Source organism: Melozone crissalis, unplaced genomic scaffold (genome assembly GCF_028551555.1).
Source record: "Melozone crissalis strain CALT ecotype California unplaced genomic scaffold, PUWL_Pcris_2 ptg000016l_1, whole genome shotgun sequence".
NCBI lineage: Eukaryota > Metazoa > Chordata > Aves > Passeriformes > Passerellidae > Melozone > Melozone crissalis.
Window position 1 is genome coordinate 6695350 of NW_026535794.1, and position 14793 is coordinate 6710142.

General features: G+C 39.1%; 1 protein-coding gene across 1 annotated transcript; it reads left to right on the forward strand.

The window, feature by feature from the left end:
* The first annotated feature begins 8430 nt into the window (after positions 1-8430).
* Positions 8431-13958, forward strand: CUNH9orf152 (chromosome unknown C9orf152 homolog). Its single transcript, XM_054274323.1, has 2 exons — positions 8431-8659; positions 13387-13958. Exons 1-2 carry the CDS (start codon positions 8431-8433, stop codon positions 13956-13958), a joined length of 801 nt encoding a protein of 266 aa, XP_054130298.1.
* The last annotated feature ends 835 nt before the right edge of the window (positions 13959-14793 follow it).

Here is a 14793-nt window from a genome sequence, read left to right on the forward strand (position 1 = left end):
TCCCTCACTGGAGACATTCCAGGACCATCTGAACACAATTCCATGCAATGTGCCCTAGGACAACCCTTGAGCAGGGATGTTGGCCAGGATAACCCACTGTGCTCTCTTCCAACCTGGCCCACTCTGTGGTTCCATAAAAGCACAATCAAAGATCCAGTGAAATCCCTGTAAATGAATTCCACAAGAGGAAGCCCAAAGCACAGTTGTTGTATAGAGACTAAAAATGTTGATTATTTAAGTATAGTAATTACTCCACAAACTTACCGGCTGAGTGAATTTTTTGACATGTGCATATTCAATATGCCAGGTGTGGTACTGCATTAACCAGTTAAGGCCCTTTACAGAGAACTCATGAGGAATTGGTGCAGGATTCCATATAAAAATACACACAAGCACACAAAAAATGGGTACAAGAAAAGAGTTTAAATGATGGCTCAATACACAATCTCTACTATACCATCAGGTTCATGGGTATTGGTCAGTTTGCAGCTTTTATTTGATCATGAGCATACAATCCTCCAACTGCACTTCTATTGAATTGATCAGAAGATGTTTTGACTTCAGTGGGTACTGAATCAGGCACTGTGGAATTGTATCTGGTTTTACATACTCTAGTTTATATACTGTAGTTTATATACTCTAGTTTTACAGTTGTAATTTTCTTGACTCACTTAGGCTATCAGTGATTATGAAGTGCAGCACAAAGCCCTCATGAGATTTTTGCATGGAAGTGAAGGATGCTTCTGAATAACAAGTTATTTTTAGGACACTTTCCTCCTCTGCACAGGCTTCAAGTCCCCATTCATTCTCACAATAGTAACAGTACTTAACCATCCTCTTTGGAGGACTATCCTAACTACAGCCATTTGCAAGGCTTATTAAAGTTAACTTATGCACCCAGCAGAGTTTCTTGAAGATGAATACCAAAGTGGTTTGTGTTCTAGTGCTCAAAAGCAAATACATCAGAAGCAAGATGGTGTCATCCAGAAAAAACTTTTCATTAACAAGACATTAACCAGTTCTTTCATGCTGTGTTTGATTCATATCAAACTTCACTTACAGATAAGTACATCTTATTGATTAAAAGCAATCAAAGATAAACTCATTCCTACTCAAACAATGCCTGAATTGGACACTAATAACCACCTTGCTCTTTTCAGCACCATCCAGGAAGGACCAAAAATCTTGCAATCACAATCCTTTAGTTTTTAGGTGGAAAAATCAAGGTGGATTTTTCGGTGAAAAGTTACATCGCTTATACAATTTGTTTTAGACCCTGCTTGAAATCCCCACAGAATTCCTATACGCCTGTTATGTCTTCTGGCAGAACAAATAACCACAGGCTGTTGTCACCTCCCAGAGCTGTAGCCTTCATAACTCCATGGATAGAAAACAGTCAGAAAAGTAGTTAGTACAGAGGAGAAAGAGGCCAGGGGAACTGTGAGGGAAGATATCAAAAGTTCATTTGTTTAAAATCTCTAACTGGTAAATATGCTCAGTTTCTTCTTAGACTTGCCTCTGCACATTGTCACTTCTAAAAGAGAATTTCAGAAGTTCTTGGTGGGCAAGGATAGCAGAGCTGCAAAATGAACAATTCCTGACCCTCAGTTTTGGAGGCTGTTTGTTTGCCCAGGAGAGATTCCAGTCCTATCAATGAGACAACCAACAGAGGGAGCAGCTTTATAACAAAGCACATTTCAGCATTTCAGTTTACTTTTTGTAGCAACTAACACTCCAAAGGGATATGATTTAATCCTCAGCAAGTCAAGACAGAAAAACAGAGGTTTTCAAATGCTGCTTATGTCAGGCACAAAAAACACATACAGAACATCTGCTGCATTTAACTCCTCAAGAGCAGCACTGAATTTAACATGCAGGAACACAGTAATTTCTGTTTGACCACATTTACCATCCACAAAAAGAAAAATAGAAAAAACCAAAGAATGTGGTTCTGCAGAGGAGACTGGATAGCACCAAGATCCTGACACCTGCAAAGCCAGATGAGTGAGTACTAAATCATAGAATCACAGGACATCAGGCTGGAAGGGACCTCAAGGATCAGTTGGTCCAACCTTTCTTGGTAAAAGCATGTAAAGCACAAGATATTTGGTATGAAACCCTCAGTGCTAACTTGGAGTGCTTGATTTAAGCTATAGAGACACCCAGACAGAGTGCAGAATCAGAGATATTTGGGATATACCTACCTACACACACTACCTAATTATATTTACCTCAAGACACAAGGAATAAAATGGGTATTTAGAATCCTGTCAAGGAAATGTGAAGAGGGACTACATGCAACCCAAGCTCACCAAACCTTCAGAGGGACCTGAAGGGCAGGTTTAAAATACCTGAATCCTTTAAAATACTTGAATCCTTTAGGTCTGAAAGCACAGGAAAGATCAGACAGAGGAAACACCTCAAGATCATTTTGAAAACTTCCATCATAGGATCCTTCACCCCATTAGCAAGGACATGCAAAGAGCACCAGAAATAATCTTGCCCCATCAGAAAGTCCTGTGCTCTACTCACAACAGCTACAGTTGGGGCGTGCTTTAAGGTTGTGCTTTCAAACAATAGGAATGTGTGTGCTCTTATCAAAAATCTCACTAAAAAGTAAACCATTACTATTGATTCTACTAATACTGCCTGGAATCCAAATAATAGCAGCCACCTTGCTTCTGTCTTTCTTTGTGCCATTCCATTTTCTAACAATAAAATAGTCACTTTCTTACACTTTAGGACTGCACTTCAATAAAAATTTAGAAAGTACTAGAGAAAGCTAGAGAAAGGGGATTAGCACAGTAACTTTGATTTTCCTTCTCAGTGCCAGTTAAAATGCACAGACATTTGTATTCTGTCTTTTTAATCTCCATGAACAGTGCTAAACATGTCTATAATTCAGCACACGAATATCATGAATAATATACCTCTAGTCTCAGGTGTGCAGTAAAACCCAGCGTTACAGGAAGTGCATTCAGTCACTTAACCATTATGAGCATTTTTAATTATCTTTAAATCAACAATTATTCCTAAAAGGTCCTCGAAACAATTTTTAATAAAAAACTAATTTACTGCACACAAATTAATTAGTTTGAGATAAAATTAGTGGCATCTTTTTAAATGAGATTTTGCAACCAAGGTCAAGGGCAGTAAACATCTACTTCAGGTTCTAAAGACACAGCTTTTGGACTATGAAGTATTTCAAATTTTGTTTTGCCTCAAGGAAATGAAGAATTGGTTCCATTGTGATGGAAGAAAAGCCTTAAGGGAAATAGGGCACTTCAGACTTCAGTGGATAATCAAGTGAAAACCACTCAGATGATGTTTTGATCAGGAATTTGTTCAATTAAAAAAGAACGAGTTTTGACACAAACCTAATCACGGCAATAAATTTTCAGAACCTGTGGTGCTGCTCAGAGATACATGTGCCAGTGCTAGGAAATGGCTTGGCTGCTTATACTCCTCAGCAACCCAGAGCAACCCAAATGGAGATCTCTAAGGCGTCAGTCTCAGGCAAACACAGCCATGCCACTCCAATAGTGCCACCTGCTGCATACTGGGAAAGTGTACAGGGCTCTGGAGCTCCAGGTAACTCGATTTAAAGATTGATTGACTGATTTTAAAAGAAATCACATGGTGTGCATGCATGAAAAAAGGAATTTATTTTTATTTATTAGTAATACCTAAAAGGAAGTTGTTCCACTATGCTGTAAAAACAGAACCTGTGGATAATCTGTTTTCAAATTTATCCCGGTGGCATAACAAGGATTAGCTGCACCAGCTCACTACACATCAAAGTCACAATTAACCTCATGTATTTTCTGATGTCATGGAGATTAGAGCTGCAATTTATTTTATTAATCATATCCTGGTTGCAAATTGTTCACAAAAAACACACACATGTATATATGTGTGTGTGTGTATATACAGACACAAGAGACATGACTTGATAGCAAAGTGTACCTGCATAAACACACATATCATATATACACAAACTCATATACAATTAGAGAGTCTGATTCAATCACATCTCAGACCCTGAGTGCAGTTTTGGGCCTGTCACGACAAGAAAGACTTTGCTGGAGTGTGTCCAGAGAAGAGCAGCTGAGCTGGGAATGGGCCTGAAGCACAGGTCTGATGAGGAGCAGCTGATGGAGCTGTGGGGGCTCTGTCTGGAGAAAAAGAGGCTCAGGGGGAAAAAGAGGTTCAGGGGGGACCTTCTCACTCTCTACAGCTCCTGTCAGGAGGTCATAGTGAGGTGGGGTCTCTAATCCTGGGTAACAAGTGGCAGGATGAGAGGAAATGGTCTCACATTGCACCAGGAGAGGTTCAGACTGGATTTAAGGATTTTTTTTTTTCATGGAAAGGGTTATAAAGCCCTTGGGTAATGGCACCTGAGAACATGGTTTAATGGTGAACGTGGTGGTGCTGGGTCAACTTGCTGATCTTAAAGCTTTCTTCCAGCCTTAACAATTCTGTGCAGACTCTGTTCACAAGTTTTCCCTGAGAAGCAAACAAACTGCAATGTATATAGGATTGGCTGAGCTAATCCTGTTTGCAGTTCCTCCTCTCTGCTGTACCACCTGGGCCCATTCCCTTTGTCTCACTGGCCATCTGGCTCCTTTACCTGCTTTGTGGTTCTGTTGCTTACCCATGGCACTGCTTGGGAGGGGACTGACTTGTGTAAACCACTCACGTGGATACGTGTGATGGCTTTTCCTGATGCTGACGGAATGGTGCAGCACAAATAATTAATAATAATTTCTGATCAGATATAAACTCATTACATGTTAAATGCTCTTCTAAGGAGAAGTGAAGCTCACATCTCTGAAGGCAGAGCCTGTGTTTCTGGTTTAAGGATGCCATCCCAGTAATTCCTCCTGCCACACACAGGCAGGCTGCACAAGTCACTTTCACAGGAGGTCAGAGAGTCAAACAGTGTGACTGGAATTTTAAAAAGGTTGGGTAACTTTTATGACCATTAATAATGTTTGTATTGAATGCCAGCTTCAACTGTAATGAGGTTAATTAAATCTCCTGTCCCAATGTATAAGCCAACTGCCTGAAGGTCCAGAGGCAGACTCCATGTGACAACAACTCAGAACACGGGACAAACAAGGCCATTGAGGCACTGCTTGCTAGAGAGCACCAGGCGTTTGTCACTGCTGAAGGCAGAGAATCAAAGTAGATCTAACAAAGCCATGATACATCAGAACAATTCTAACATGACACATGCTTTTTCTGAGGTAAAGAGAAGCCAAATTCATGAGTATCCACAGTCTCTGACAGAGTATTGTATTTATTGTTCTCTCTCTGGCTAAGGCAGGAAAGGACTGCAGCTGAGGTAGGTCACCCAACTGTAAGGCACAAGCATATTGGAAAGGCAGGAGTAATTATTAACAAGTCAGCTACAGCAGATTTACACATGTGAGCCTGCTGAGCCTTCCCAGAACTCTGTACTGCATATCTAGAGTCTTGTCACCTGCAGGCACAGAACCTCCAAGGGGATTCCCCAGATCTGCAGGATTTCGGCCTGATTCAGTCAATCATTTATGTGCAACCCAAGGAACATGAAGGAACAGATGAACTGGCTGAGCTCAGGCAGCTGGGAAGCTCAAGTGTGTTGAACAGTGTCAGCAGAGAGAACGGCTGCACATTTCAAGCTCCTGCCAAAAGCCTCCTCTGAAATCACCCACTGCAGCACTTTGGGCACATCAGCACATTTCTGCCACAAAATGCATGACAGTCTGCAACAAACTGAACTTTTACCCTTTCCCAAATAGGAAAGGGCCCAGAATTTCTGAAGTTGCAAGGAGGCTTGATTTATATGTCTTATGATATTCAGTAATACCTAAAACTAAGTCAAAAACTTGAAATAGCAAAGTAGACCTCCTACGTACATGGGTCAACGTGCTGTGGGTTTACTTCTTTTATTAGCTGCAGAAGATTGTGACTACATAATCTTTAATATCTTTATAACTTTCAAAATCAATGAATACAACCTCTGCTTATTTCTGTTGTTGTTTAATGGGTCTCAGTAAATGGCATCTCTTCCTTACATATAAATTTTATAATAACATATTGTTGCTTCCCAACCAGTCCCCGTATTTTGTTAGGAAACAAAACTTGGAATTTATTACTCAGTTCCTTGATACCATGTAACAACACACCTTCCTTACCAGAGTGTGACACATCTTCCTGCTCTTCCCATGTGTGCACAAAGGGAATGTAACCATTTCAGCTACACAGATGTAACTGTTGTAGCACAACTGACTTTTACAGAGAGGATTTAACATCCCACCTGGTGAAGAGAAAGTTGTGTGAAGACCTCATTGCAACCTTCCAGTATCTGAAAGGAGCCTACAGGGAAGCTGGAGAGGGACCCTTCATCAGGATTTGTAGTGACAGGACAAGGAGTGATGGGTACAGATTGATAGAGGGGAAGTTTAGGCTGGATATTAGGAAGAAATAGAGTGGTGAGATATTGGAACAGGTTTCCCAGGGGGCTGTGGATTCCCCAACCCTGGCAGTGTTAAAGGCCAGGCTGGACAATTCCTTGAGCAACCTGATCTAATGGGAAGTGTCCCAGCCCATGGCAGGGGGAGCTAGGACAAGATGGTCCTTAAGGTTCCTTTCAACCCTTAACATTCCATGAATGAAACATCCCCTCACAAAGTATCTTGAAGAGATCAATGGATAAATAAAAGCCTATCATCAAAGTGACAGGAATGTTATCCATTTCTAAGAGAAACTATCTTTTTTTTTCACTAATGGCAACTCCAAACCACTAATCTTCCTTACAATTCCACTGACTTTAACTCAGTGGGTTAGAGTACGGTGCTAATAACACCAAGATTGTGGGTTTGATCCCTCTATGGACCATTCACTTCAGACTAGATGATCCCTGGGTCCCTCACAACTCAGAATATTCTGTGATTCTGTGACTTCTGTTGTGTTTTATCATATGCATGCCCAAACATATGGGAATGATGGGTATCTGACTCCATTGACTCAGAAGGCTGAACAAATTGCATTATTAAAACTATACTATATTATATTAATACTATGTTAAAACTATAATAAAGAGATACTGAAGAATACTAAAAAGATACTAAAGAAAAAAACATTACTGTCTCCAGACAGTCAGGACACAGCTTGGACCTCATAGGCCAATAAATATGAACAACCATCACCAGAACCCAATTAAGAACTCAATCTCAGTAAACAATCTCCATAACACACGTGCAAAAACAACAGGAGCAGAGAATAGAGATAAGAATTGTTTTCCTTACTTGGTTTATGCCACACAAAAGGTAAATTGTTAGTAGAGGATGACATTTTGGTTACAAAACTTCAGTCTTGCATTCAAAGCGGCTCTTAGGAAATACCCGCCTGTTTACTCAAATTCATTTTTAGATAGTCCTTTTAAACTCTTACCAAAAATGTGTCACTGTGTGAGAATGACCAGATGCACAACTGTATTAAAACTACAGTTTAATTGGATAATTTTTTCGCCCACTACTGTCTTGGGCCCTTGATGGACCTATTTCAGGGATAAAAACTTGCAGTACATAGCCCAGGCAAAGTGTTATACCTTATCTGATATGATCAAAAGAAATGTTTTTCAAATTTTTGCCTCATTGTGAGATAATAATGTTAACATTGAGTTTTAAAATTTAGCTTACCATGCATTTTAAAAGTCTGTTCAGCTCTCATTAACAAAATTATTATTTCTCTAGTTTATTTCATTTTAGAGAACAGCAGAAGTCCTGAATGAGTCAGAGTAAGGCATTCCTGTCCCCAGCCTCCCAATTGCAAGTGTTATTGGCCCATATTTTTCTGACTCTGCACCCAGGCTCAAATACTTTTAACATATTATTTGAAAGGCAACAATAAGCACAAAAGTATGAAAGCTTGATAAATTCTCCCCTCCCACCCCACTGCCCCAAGAAGCGTCAGCAAGAATGTAACTGAAAGTTAAGGAAGGGAGAGTGGGGGGGAAAGACACAAAATACACAGGAAAAAAGAAAAATATTTCCCAGGCGGAACTCCTGGCCTGGGGATGCCTCCACAACAGCATGCATTTAAGAATTAACTTTGCTACATAAACCAGTATTACCCAGCCTTTTCTGTGTGTGGCTGTGTACAGCGAGGGTTTGTACTTCACTGTTTTTTTTGGCAAAGGTTCGTATGCTCACAGCCTTGAGTAAACATTGAATCCAGCTATGCAGTCCTGATCCTGAACCCTTGTCTGCAGGAGCTCCGGGCACTCGGCATGAAAACAACCTGGGTGACATCCACAGCTCCAGTGCAGACCAGGCAGCTCCTGACACAAGGCACCGTGCTTGGAAGAAAGTCACTCCTTCATTTAGGAAGATTTCAGATGCTTCACACTTGATTTGCTTTTTTTTTTTTTTTGCCAGCACAATGAAGGAAATGTCCTGCTTCTGCTTGGCTTTTTCTTCCTTGTTGGAACAGATGGTGAAGGCTTACAAATACGTGACTGGTATTTTTTTAGTGACTCATAGCTCAGAGCCACAGGTTTCAGATGCTGTTAAGAAGCTCACCAGGATGGATGTAAGCATGCTTGAGGAGCAGTATGACCATATAAAACAGAAGCAAAAACTGCAACCACACATTATTGTATATAAAACAGGTACGCTTCTCTTTGTAGAAAAAAAATGCCTATGTAATGTAAAGATTATTTCTTTAAATCTCTAATAATACTTAGTTTGTTCTTTTTGTGTTCAGCTTCAAGAGATGTAGAAGTGAATTCCTTTTCTGTCATTTTGGGTTTTTATTTGTTTTGTTGAAAGGTGGTTTTGAATTTACATCAATAAGCTTCCTGTCAGTGAAATATTATTATGTATTTGAAACAGATGAACATATTTGAGGTAAGGTTTTACAGGTTTTATATCAGTAAAATAAAGTTCTAAACATAAACAGTAACCTTTACAGTAACCATGTTGTTCATGTCTATGATAAGTGTACTTGTGCAATGTACTCTGTAATATTTCTGCTCTCTTGAATGCTTCCATCAGAACCAGCAATTCTGGATCATCTTTCTCTTTTTCCCTTCTCTATCTGTGTAAAGAAAGACTACAGGAAATAATGGCAAATATCAAATAACAAGCACAAGCTGGGGGGTTGTTAAAATATAACTTTAATTGAAATTCATAGTGGGTAACTAAGATACAAGTTTTGAACAAAAGCTCCTGTTTTGAAACTATTTTCAGTGCATAGTGCTTGGAAAGTGCACAAATAGAAAAACAAGTAAGAATATGTATCACTCATCTACCTGCCATGTCAAACAGATTTTATATAAGAAACTTGCAATTATTTTAAAGTTTTGAGTTAGACTACTGCTGACAATACTACACTGACACATTAGCTTTCCAAGTTAAAGTGATATTGAGAATACTAAGACAACTAATGAAGTTGTCTTCTGAATTTAATTTTAATATAAACCCCATGCTTCATTCACCTCTCATATTAGTATTTAGCTCAACAAGTGTAGGACTTAGAATATTTCATTCTTTACATTTTCCTCTACATTTTTCAACAGTTCTAGCATTTGGCTATGTAAAATTTCATGATCAAAACAATCAGAAAAAAACCCCATGTAATCATGAACTATACAACAGATTTGCTTATTCAATATTCTTTCATCCAAATGTTTTGAAATTCTCATGTTAAAAGAATTAAAATCTCTGTGAGGAAGAAAAACATATATTTACAAGCTTATTTTATCAGGCATCAAAAAAGCAGCTAACTTGAAGACAAAACAGCCCATCTAATCAGTTATAGCAAAAATCCGTTAGTTATAGAAAGGGAGCAGAAGCCTTTATTCAGATTAATTCAAATGAAGTTTCAGATATAATGAATGTAATTAGAACAGGTTTTTTGCAAGGACATTTTTAGATGAAGATTAAAATATGTAAGAAAGTAGAACTGCACAAGATTCTGGGGAGTTTAAAATGTAGTAGGGCTAAAAATCCACATACAAATATTTTTATATACGTGCACATTCCCCAAAACATTCACAAAACCACATAACCTGCTGCACTTAATTTCTACCTTCAAACAACCAGTGTGAAAAGAATTCATGTCATTGTAAGAAACAGTCAGAATTTGGGCATTTTTTGTTATACTGAGTTCTCAAGGTCCTAAAAGTTTATCTTACACATTCCTGTGGAAGCTGGGAAAACTTAATACATGGCTCAGCACTTTGCACCTGTCACATGCATCAGTTTTCAGGAAAATGTGGAGCAGAAATGAACATTGCCATATCAGGACTGCCCTATACCATCCTGAAATTCCAGGTAGTTCCAAAAGGCAGTCCATGTATGGATCAGTGATTTGCACTGACAGGAAATTGTTTTACCCTAGAGGGTAAAATTATGGCTGTGCTGGGAAAGGGGTGACAACAACAGCACCACCACAAACCCCACACATACACACAAACCTCAAAGGTCACACACAAAAAACCCTTATGGAAGGAGATCACCTTCAGCTCCTTGTGGTCTTAAAAGACCCTGCCAAAGGTTTTTGTTCTTACCAGTAAAACCCTGCTTTGCTCCTGCCTGGCACAGCTGCTGTCCTTCCATGGAACCACAGGGATTTTGAGCACTGTAGGTTTGTTGCACCACGGTTGGAATGGTAATTCCAAGTTTTCTGGAGGACTTTTAGCTTTGTATGTCACTTCCTGTCTGCAGAAGTCATGAAATTTTGGACCTTTAAACAGAACTTAAGATCCTTTAACTTCTCTATTTTTTTTGGACAGAGGGGTTAGTAACCAAGAAATCACCTGAAAACAACTTTGTTCTGTTTCTTCCCCAATACACACAGCCACATTCATGCTTCTGCCCACTCCTGATTGTTTGAGAACAAAGACCATGAGAAGATTTGAAAGGCACCAGTTAGGGGATAATACAGCAGTGCATTCATTATTTATTGGCTAAGAAGCTGAAAAACAGTATTTACTTTAGGAATTAAGTGGGAGTATTCAGCACATGCAGTCACAACAGAACAAATACTTGGGCTCTGACTGCAGAAATCTCTTCCAAGTATTTCCCAAGCCAACTTGAGATAAGATTAACTTTTGCCACTCCAGAACCTTAAAAGAATCTATTAATGATGACAGCATATGGCCACAGGGTAAACAACTGCGCAACAAGGCACAATTTACATATAAATATAAATATGCAATTTACATGGAGGAAAAAAATAAAGAAAAACAGAAAGAAAGATCTGTATAATTGCAGCTTTCTTGAGAAGTTTGGACAGTGTTGGACGCGTGTTAATTCAACACCCAGTGGTTCAGGACTATCGCATTTCTATCCAAGGTCATTGCTCAATTTTGTGTGCTGCACCTGTAGCCAAGCAAGGAATCAAATCAACCTTGAACTTAAAACCAGTGCACACTATTAAAATTGAAGTAGATTTGTCACTCTGAACTTTCTGATCAGCTCAAGACAGATCATAATTATTCTGATGACCAGTCCACAAGGTTCTAGATGTTCTGATGCTGCCTATCAATGTCAGCCCAGCCAAGAGCACAATTAACACCACAAAACCATGCAAAGGTGCTTCACCTCAGTCTCTCAGTTCTATTTTCTCTTGGTTTTTCTCTCACAGAGAACAAGCCCTAGTTTTCACAGCTTGGTGCTGTTCTGCAGAGCACATAGGGCTCTGATTTGCACGTGGACATTTTTGTAGTCAGCCAAGCTCAGCTTTATTTCTTGGATAAGAAATAGGCACTCAGCTTTACTTCTTGGATGAGGTCCAGTCATAACTTTGATTCTCACTGTTGCATGGTAGAGAACTGTGTATTCTTATGTCTCTGAGTGGTGTCACCTTGAGAAATTCTGTTAGCACACCTCACTGTACAGAGGGATGCACAAACACACCTGTGTCTCAAAACTCTGCACGTGCCTCAGTCTCCTCTCTCCCAGTAACGTGGCATGAGAGCCAGTGTGGTCTGACACAGTCCTCCCTCCCAGCCATGCTGCAAAACATCTCTTATCAGATCAACCCTTCATGGCCAAGGAGCAGAAAAAGTTCTGTGATATTATGCTGGGGTTGTTGTTTTGGCAGTGGGAGAGAAAGGCAGCAGTGAAAGCCCTTGCTTAGCAAAATCCCTGTTTTACAGGTTCATTTACTGCCAGTAAATCAGCTGGGTCTGACATCTCCTAATACATATTTGTAAAGATGACACAAAAGGCAGCTGTAAAGCAGAGGTTGTGCTGTTGGGTTTTTGTGCAGGGAAAAAACTGCCTACTCCTACTCAAACTAGCCTAATTTCAAACTCAGGGTTGCAATCCTTTTAAAACAGTTGTTCAGAGACACTCAAAATATAATCAGCACTCCTCTATGTCTACTTTTCTCCCCTTAATGTGTTTCAGAACTTACACTGCTACAGACACAGTCACTATAAGTCAACCCTGTAAATAAGGCCAGCATTCTGTAAACCCCTACTTTATATTTATACCATCTGAAGTATATCGAGTAGTGTCAGTGAATTATCTTTAGTGTAATAGATCAGTTTCTGTTCATTTTCAAGACACAGAAAACCAGCCATGTCCAGCAATTTGATGACTGCTACACATAATTAAAGTAGCATTAATATCTTTATCTATCTAATATCTTAAACATTTTTAACATTAACTTTCATAGTGCTTTAGAAATTAAGCTTATAGGGGTAGAAGAATAAACAAAAAAGGAGACCAGAATCTCTCCAGCTGTTACAGCTATACCATTCACAGAGGAAGCAGATTCCTCTAAGTTATCATTCAAGAAAAACTAGTGTCATAAGCTATTTATACAATTTATTCCAACTGGAATAGTTAAATTGCAGTAAAATATTAAAATACAAGCCTATAATGTTAATGATCCCTCATTCAGAAAAAGAAGACATTCACAACTTGTTTCATCTGGAAATAATCACAATATTATTAAGCTGTGAATACAAACTTCAAACAGAACATTTTTGTCTTTCAAATTACAGCACTTGCCAACACACTGAGCAAGTCCCTACTCACCTTAAGAAGTTTTGCTTACAAGCAATTAATTACTGAAAGTCAATTCTCAATCTGTGCTGTTAATGAGTCTTAGAGTACCAGTTAGATCAATATTGTCTTGACAAATTTCCATTTTGATTTGACTAAAACTCAGATACCATTTATGCCCTCAGAACTGCAAAAGCAAGCATGAAATAGTTCTACTCCTTAACCTGGCACCAAAAAAACTTGCACTACTCTCAGCCACTGAAAGAAAGAGCAGTTTAAACTCATGTTGAAGCTTTTCAGATGAGTTAATGCTGCAGAAACCATACCCTTGATTTTTGCCACCATAATAACATGCACAAATGCATTTCTCCTGCAGGTGGACATGAATCTGCTCTGCCAGAATCAATGATCAACCCTGTTCTAATTAATAAGAAAGTTAAAAGATCAAAGTCATGTAGAGGAGATGTCCCTGTCAGAAAGGTCCCACTGGAGACAACCAAGGGCGGCGGCTCAGAAGAGGATTTGCTATGGCGCGTCCACCTGGGCAGGCACCGCCTGGGGCAGGCCCTGGGACAAGGAGGTTCCTGGGATCTCTCCCACTGCAGCAGCACACCATGGAGTTTTGACAACCAGAGACTGATTTCAAAGGGAAATGGCACACTGCAGACCGAGGAATCAGCAGGAGCAAGTGAACTGGCTGAGCTCAGGCAGCTGGGAAGCTCAAGTGTGTTGAACAGTGTCAGCAGAGAGAACGGCTGCAACATTTCAAGCTCCTGCCAAAAGCCTCCTCTGAAATCACCCACTGCAGCACTTTGGGCACATCAGCACATTTCTGCTACAAAAGGCATGCCAGCCTGCAACAAACTGAACTTTTACCCTTTCCCAAATAGGAAAGGGCCCAGAATTTCTGAAGCTGCAAGGAGGCTTGGGTTGTATGTCTCACAATGAGGACATTCAGTAACACCTAAAACTTAGTCAAAAACTTGACTAAAACTTAAAATAGCAAAGTAATCCTTGTAAATACACAGATCAACCTGCTGAGGTTTTACTGCTATTATTAGCAATGGAAGATTCTGACTATAAAACCTTTAATATCTTTATAATTTTTAACATGTGATTTCATTGTTCACTTTCAAGATACTCAAGATAATTTCTGATGCATTTTTAAATCAATTAATAAAAACTCTCCTCATTTCTATTGTTGTAATGAGACTTAGTAAATACATTTCCTTTATGATACATAATTTTTACCATAATATATTTTTGTTTCCCATTTATCATCAGTGTTTCATTAGAAAACTAATGAGGTCTCCCCTTCTTCAAGATCTTTAGAGGGAGGAGACCCTTTCTTGCAGGTGCTTTTCAATGACACAAACAGGATCTTTGTATCACCCACTTCTGGCTGCAAGTGTTCAGACATGCCTCCATTTCAAATGTAGTCTTCACAAAAATTGGAGATGGAAAATGTCTCCCTATTTCTTGATGGGTAGCCTTGGGACATCATAGTAACTGGGTTTTTTCTTCACAGTAGTTAAAGTATTTAAAGAAGGATTAAGAAGGGGAAAAAAATAAAGAATAGATATACCTAATAGATATAACAAGGAGAAATACTAGATAACAATTAGTCCACAAGAAATGAGAAATTACCTGCAAGGAAATACTTCAAAAACTTCATTGTCCTTTGGCTGATTTAGTTATCTTAATTAAACACGGACCTTGAAAACTTTGGTTTTAAAGTCAGTGCAGGTTTATGCATGGACTAAATAACTAACTCCTTTGTAAA